Here is a 7,500-nt window from a genome sequence, read left to right on the forward strand (position 1 = left end):
CTTTTTAGGCATGGTCTGCCGGAAGCCTTCCACCTGCAGTTGTCAGGGTGTGACTCTTGCCTTACAAAAAGTCATAGGAGGCCTTATTACGGCAGTCCGTTCGTGTTGTCACGCCGTGCTGCAGTGTGAGCATTAGGGGTGGCTCTGGTCTCTTCCTTCTGCTGCGCTCTTCCTCCTCCCTGGTTGCTGACGCGTCTCTAGTCCGTCGCTGATTTGCTGGGAGGCGGAGGCAGTGAGCTCTTTGATCGGGCATTTTTTTACCGATAGGCGTAGATCCACCAATCCTGAAGTGCTGGATTTGCTGGGTTTGTTTGGAAAACTCAGCGGAGATACAGTAGGTTTGCAGTTTCAGCTTCGATTTTAATGGAGCAGAGCAGTCAGCAATAGCTCCTTGCAGGAAAGGATGGTAGCAGGAGAGATCACAAACCAGAGATGAGGCTGCCGTCCATGAAACCAGGAGATATGCGTGAGACTTTGATATGAGTCAGCTGTTGTTCCTGGATTATCGTTATATAAATCCTCTTGATTTGGTAAGTTGTTTTCTAAGGAGAGAGAGAGGTTTGATCGTGTGAAGTCATCCTCATCGATGACTATCCCACACTATGCGTGATCCCTTGCCGATCCCTTAAATGCTGCAGTTGCGAGCAGTGAAAGGCTGCGAGGATCCACGGCAAACTGGGTGGAAGCGTTGGGACAGTCGGAGAGAGGATACGATTTCGCTCTTTTTGGTGGGACTCCCCACCACACGCAGCAGAAATTAGGCGGCGGTGTCCTCCGATGCCTCGATGCATATATTTTTGTGGGCGTTGGTGTGGAGTCCCGGATGTCATCGTGAATCGTGGCGGATTATTCAGGGGCGTGGGGGGCTGGGGGGTATGGCATGCTAAGGGGGGCCGGCGGTGTTGTTCACCCAGGAGATACTGTCCCTGCGGATTCGAGAGCTGTATCACACACCAGATAGAGAGAGGGTGGGGGGGGGGAACACTTAACTAGAACAAAATAAGAAAGAATAAGAAAAAGACAAGGGACAATTATGACCCGAGTCATAAGAAATGTGAGAAGAAAAGGTGCAGCACGTAGGTTGGCGGGGTTCCTTTGGTTAATGCGAAGGGGGATAGAAGTAGTCTCAACTGGCAGTGATCGTCAAACTAGCGCTTGACAGGTAGTTTGCCAGGTCGTGGCCCGGCTGGATGTAAGCACGTCAGGTATGTCGAAATAACGGTTATCAATGATGGAAATATTAGATAAATCCTCTTTAGTTTTCCTATGCGCGTTTTAAGTATGCAAGATACCTTCCATAGTTATTCATTCAAAGGTATGTGAAGAAGAACACTCAGACAAGGGCTAGGGAGATCACAAATGCTATTTTGCAGGAGCCCGGCCGCCGTTGTGTGCTCTCTCTCTCTCTTTCTCTCTCTCTCTCTCTCTTTCTCTCCTCTCTCTCTCTCTCTCTCTGCTCTCTTCTCTCTCTCAACCTCTCTCTCTCTCTCCTCTCTCTTCTGCTTCTTCTCTCTCTCTCTCTCCTCTCTCTTCTCTCCTCTTCTCACTCCTCTCTCTCTCCTTTCTCTCTTCTCTCTTTCGTTCTCTCTCTCTCTCTCTTTCTTTCTCTCCTCTCTCTCTCCTTTCTCTCTCTCTCTTCTCTCTCTCTCTCTCTCTCTCTCTCTCTCCCTCTCTCTCTCTCGTCTTTCTCTCTCTCTCTCTCACTCTCTCTCTTCTCTCTCTCTCTCTCTCTTTTTCTAGGTTTTGGAGAAATTGGAGGGGGGAAAAAAAGAAAGGGAGGAGGGGGGGGGTTTCTTTTTTTTTTTTTTTTTTTTTTTTTTTTTTTTTTTTTTTTTTTTTTTTTTTTTTTTTTTTTTTTCCCTTTCCCTTTTCCCCTTTCTTTAAAATTTTTTTTTCCTTTTTTTTTTTTTTTTTTTTCCCCTTTTTTTTTTTTTTTTTTTTCCCCCTTTTTCCCCTTTTTTTTTTTTTTTTCTTTTTTCCCCCTTTTTCCCCTTTTTTTTTTCCTTTCCCCTTTCTTCTCTTTTTTTCCCCCCTCCCCCCTTTTTCCTCTTTTCCCCCCCCCTTTTCCTCTCTCCTTTTTTCTCCCTTTTTTCTCTCTCTCCCCCTTTTTTCTCCTCTCTCTCTCTTTCCCCCCTTTTCTTCCCCCCCTCCTTCCTTTTCTTCTTTTCCCCCCTCTCTCTCTTCTCCTCTTCTCTCTTTCTTCTTTTTCTCTTCTCCTTCCTCTCTTTTTCTTTTTTTTCCCCCCCCCCTTTCTCCCTCTTTTTTTCTTTTCTCTTCTCTTCTCTTTTTTCCCTTTCTCTCTCTTTCTCTCTTTCTCTCTCTCTTCTCTCTCTTCTCTCTCTTTCCCCCTCTCTTTCTTTCTTTTCCTCCCCTTTTTTTTCTTTCTCTTTTCCCCTTTCTCTCCCCTCTCCTTTTCCCCCTTTTTTTTCCCCCCCCCTTTTTCCCCTCTCTCTCTCTCTCTCTTTTTTTCTCTCTCTCCCTCTCTCTCCTCTCTTCTCTTTTTTTTTATTTATTATTTTTTTTATTATTCATCTTTTTTTTATTTTCAATCAGCAACTTATTTTTTTCTAATCATTGTTAATTGTTATTATTTTTATTATTGTGATTATTATTATAATGATTATTTTGTTATTTTTTTATCATTAATATTATAATTATCATTATTATTATTTTTTATTATTATTATATTAATTTTTATTATTAATACTACTAAGTTTTGTTATTATTGTTATTTTCATTAGTATTGTTATTATTATTGATATTTATCATATCATTATATTATTGATATTGTTCTTCTCATTATTAATATCATTTTTATTTTCATCATAATTATTACATCTTTCTAATTCAAAATCTCTTGTGTTCAAAATCAAAACTCTAAATAGTTTTAAGTGAAAGTCATTTTTTTTTTCTAATTTAGAAACAAAACGTCCCTGACTGTCACATTTCCCCTTTACATCTAATTCAAAATCTGAATTCGATTTTTTTTTCTAATTCAAAATCTCAAAATTTATTCCATATCTGTCTTATTTTCCATTTTTTTCTAAATTCAAAAAATCTAAATTCAACATTTAAAATCCAGATTCGTTCTAAATTCTAAAATCTCTCTAAATTTGTAATCTTTCAAAATTCAAAACCGCTCTAAATCCAAAATATTTTAAAATCAAAATCTTTCAAGCTTCAAAATCTTTCTAGATCCAAAAATCTGTAAATTCGAGATCTTTCAAAATTCAAAAATCATTTTAAAATCAGAATCTTTGAAAATTCAAAATCTTTAAAAATTCAAAATATTTCTAAATCTATTTTTTTTCTAAAACAAAATCTTTGTATTTAAAACAAATCTAATTCAAAATATGTACCTTCAGAATCCTTCTAAATGAAAAATCTCTCTAATCCAAAACTGTTGTATTTCAAAACATTTGAAAAACATAGTCTTTCTAAATCTAGTTCAATATCTCAATGTTTCCATATCTAAAATTCTTCTTCAAAAAAAAAAAAAAAAAAAACTATGCAAAAGTTTCACCGTATTTACATATTTTTTTTGCAGTTTATACTCTTTCTAAATCTAGTTCAAAATCTCAATATTTCCCTATCTAAAATCCTTAAAAAAAAAAATCTATATATCTCATGCCCAAAAAAAATATATATATATCACCGCATCCACAAAAAATCTTCCCAAAATTTGGAAAAAAAAATCTCTTGAAATTCCGCGGTAACATCCTCCCCCCCCTCCCCCGCAGAACGTAGCCTGGTCTTAGGGGGACGGAAGGACCTTTGGCCGTACCTCTGCCGCTGCCTCGAGGAACGCAGGAACATCCAGGATGGAATCACGCTCGTCAAGGCCAATAAAGAGGTATGGGGTCGGTCTTTTTTTTTCGTTGCTTTTTTATTTTTATTTTTTTTTATTTTATTTTTTATTTATTTATTTATTTATTTTTATTTTTATTTATATATTTATTTTTATTTATTTATTTATTTTTTTAGTTTTGTTAGTTTTAAATCTCGTCAAGACCAAAAAGGAGGTATGGGCTTTTGTGTCTCATTGCTTTACAAAATATATATATATGTATAATATATATATATATATATATATATATATATATATATATATATATATATATATATATATATTATATATATATATATATATATATATATATATATATATATATAATTGGTTATAGGTTTCCACATTGGCATTGAACAGTCAAAACGAAGAGGTAGACTAATATGGCCGTGAATAATTTCATGTTTATTAGCAAACGTTTCAGAGATCAATCCAATCTCTATCATCAGTGCTGTAATAATGAACCAAAAAATAGCGTGCATTAGACAACAGGAAGATATTGATTAAAGAGGTTCTCTAAATCCAAACAAACAATATCAAAATACAACAAAAAGTGAGCAAAATATATAGGTATATTAGACAAACGAGTATATACAGTGGAGAAAAAACAAACAAAAACGAAAAACACTGGAGAAAAAGATATGAAAAAACTAACCAATATGGGTGATAGTCAGGGGAATGGACAACGCTAAATAGTGAACAGGGTGGTTGCGGTAGTGTTGTTGTTGAGCTCTGGTTTCATCCTTCGGATCAACAAAGATTCCGAGATCATGAGGTCTAGGCGGGAGGAATGAGAGGATAGAATATTAAAGTCTGTTGGAGAAAGTATGTGAGTGTTGGTGGGAGTGCTCTCCTATGGCCGAGAAAGATGGTCTGCTCAGCGGAAGTCCCGTACGAAATATATATATATATATATATATATATATATATATATATATATATATATATATATATATATATATATATGTGTATATTCTATATTTTTTGCCTTTTATTTTTTGGGGGAGAGGGAGACGAGGAGAAGGAGGAGGAGGTTAGAGAGAGAGATAAAGAAATTGAGATAAAGAGAGAGTTAGAGATAGATAGAGATAGATGGAGAGATAGATAGAGAGATAGAGATAGACAGAGATAGATAGAGATAGACGTTTATCAATGAAATTAATGCCAAAAGCTCCTTCCTTCCTTCCCACCGAGTCTAATCACCCTCCAAGAGCTTCGTGGCGAGTCGTTCCCCGTCACTCTGGCCCTCGGTCGGGAATTCTCATGGCAACAAATTCCCGTCACCTGCCCCTCAGGCCAGATTTCCTCAGGATGTGATGGTCACATCGTCCGGATTGTAGGGGTTAATCCTTCCTTTAATCCTTCCAGTGCTCAAGATCTCATGCTCTTCTTCCTCTTTTTGATTGTCACTCATTTATTCACATTCTCTTGAAGCTTTTCATAGCTCAAGCTCTCCTCCTCTTCCTCCTCTGCCTCTTCCTCTTCTTTCTCTTTCTCTTCCTTTCTCTTTCTCTTCCTTTCTCTTTCTCTTCCTCTTTCTCTTCCTCTTTCTCTTTCTCTTCCTTTTTCTCTTCCTCTTGCTCCTCCTCTTCCTCTTCCTCTATCTTCCTTCTCCTCCTCCTCCTCCTCTCCTCCTCCTCCTCCTCCTCCTCTCCTCCTTCCTCCTCCTCCTCTTCATCATCTCCTTCTCCTCCTCCTCTCTTCCTACCTCCCTCCTCCTCTCCTCTTCCTCCTCTCCCTCCTCTCCTCTCCTCCTCCCCTCCTCCTCTATCCTCCTCCCCTCGTCTCTTTTCTCCCTCCTCTTCTCTTTATCCCCTCCTCCTCTATATACTACCTTCGCCTAACTTGACCAACACAGCGGCGTCACAGATACTTCCTTCGATACTGCTTGTTGCAACGTTGTCTGGCGGACGTCTTGCAACAGTGCGTTGCGGACGAGGCCTCGACCTTGCAATTCTACGACACCGGGTCGCTGTTGTTGCAGCCGCATTTTGCGAGTGACCTCGTGACCTCCCTTTACGTACTTTCCGACCTGACCTTTGACCTGGCCCTGGCCTCCTCGGGTCATGATTTGGACGTGTGTTGGCCGGCGTACGCGAGGTGAGGTTTTTACACGAATACATTGGTTGGTTGATCAGTATGTTTATTATTATGAAAGTTTATTGTTTCTTTCTTCTTCCTTATTTTTCTTATTTTTCTTCTTCATCTTCATCTCTCTCTCTCTCTCTCTCTCTCTCTCTCTCTCTCTCTCTCTCTCTCTCTCTCTCTCTCTGTCTCCGTAATTATCTCTATGTCTCCTCTCCCTTTCCTGTTTATTTTCTTCTGTTAACAGTGAAAATAAAGACAATAACAAGAGATGTTAATGACAGTGACAGTAATACATGAAGATACATTTGATATTATTTGTCATTAAGACGCATAGTATATTAAGTTAAAATACATATAAGATACATATAATTCATTAAGATACATTCTTCATGATTCTTCAAGGTACATGTAATATTTTCAATGATAAAATTAGCAATTATAGGATTTTATTATTAATCTATTAATAATACTATTATTTGTGCTGATTGGTTCTCTTGGTTCTCCCCTTTTTCTTTCCTTCTTGCTGATTGGTTCTCCACTTTTTTTTATTCTTGCTGATTGCTTCTCCCCTTTTTCTTTCCTTCTTGCTGATTGGTTCTCTTGGTTCTCCCCTTTTTCTTTCCTTCTTGCTGATTGGTTCTCCACTTTTTTTTATTCTTGCTGATTGCTTCTCCCCTTTTTCTTCTTCTGTGATGTTTCTCTTGGTCTCACTTTTTCTTTCCTCTAGCTGATTGAGTCTCTTGCTCTCCACTTTTTCTTTCCTTCTTGCTGATTGGTTCTCTTGCTTCTCCCCTTTTATTTCATTCTGCTGTTGTTCTCTTGGTTCTCCACTTTTTTCTTTCATTCTTGCTGATTGGTTTCTCTTGGGTCTCCACATTATCTTTTCTTCTTGCTGATTGGTTCTCCACATTTTCTCTCTTTTCTCTCCACATAATTTTTAGTTTTTTTTTTATTTCTGCTGATTGGTTATTTTCTTTTGTGATATCACAGAGTGGGCGGAGCTTCCCCTTGGTCCCGCCCTCCCAGCCGGACTTGGTCGCTGTCTTCCCTCTGTTCCTCGTCTTCAATGGCGGTAAGGCTGGAAATCCCATGACTCATGCAGGGCAAAGTAGTCCTTATGGATTTTTTATTTTTTCCGTACTCTCGTAGCTTTGTTGTCATTATTATTATTATTATTATTATTATTTTATTATTATTTTTATTATTTTTTTCTTGATTTTGATTTTTTTTTAGATTTTGTTTTTGTTCTTGTAATGTTATGTTTTTTTTTATCGTGTTCATTTTTTTATATATATTATATTATTTATTTTTAATCTATTACCATTATAGATAGTATTATAATTATTAATTTTTAATTGATAATCAATATTTTTAGATTCATAATAATAATTATAACAGATAATATTATTTGTATTGTTATGAGTGATAACAATTTTGTTATATATATCATTATAATTAGAGGGAATATATATATGTATATATAAATGATTATATATAGATTATACGTATATATATGCATATATATATATATATATATATATATATATATAATATATATATATATA

The 7,500-nt window shown here is 36.7% G+C and overlaps 1 protein-coding gene across 1 annotated transcript in view; it reads left to right on the top strand.

The window, feature by feature from the left end:
- LOC119569930 (FYVE and coiled-coil domain-containing protein 1-like) overlaps positions 1-7,500 on the top strand; it is a 69,713-nt gene that overhangs the window by 10,247 nt on the left and 51,966 nt on the right. The window contains exons 3-6 of the mRNA XM_037917881.1: positions 3,741-3,853; positions 5,292-5,296; positions 5,695-5,947; positions 6,926-7,007. Coding sequence (XP_037773809.1) covers positions 3,741-3,853; positions 5,292-5,296; positions 5,695-5,848 — 272 coding nt within the window. The 3' untranslated portion in view covers positions 5,849-5,947; positions 6,926-7,007. The remainder of the gene's footprint in view (positions 1-3,740; positions 3,854-5,291; positions 5,297-5,694; positions 5,948-6,925; positions 7,008-7,500) is intronic.

The sequence above is a fragment of the Penaeus monodon genome, unplaced genomic scaffold, assembly GCF_015228065.2.
Source record: "Penaeus monodon isolate SGIC_2016 unplaced genomic scaffold, NSTDA_Pmon_1 PmonScaffold_200, whole genome shotgun sequence".
Classification (NCBI taxonomy): domain Eukaryota; kingdom Metazoa; phylum Arthropoda; class Malacostraca; order Decapoda; family Penaeidae; genus Penaeus; species Penaeus monodon.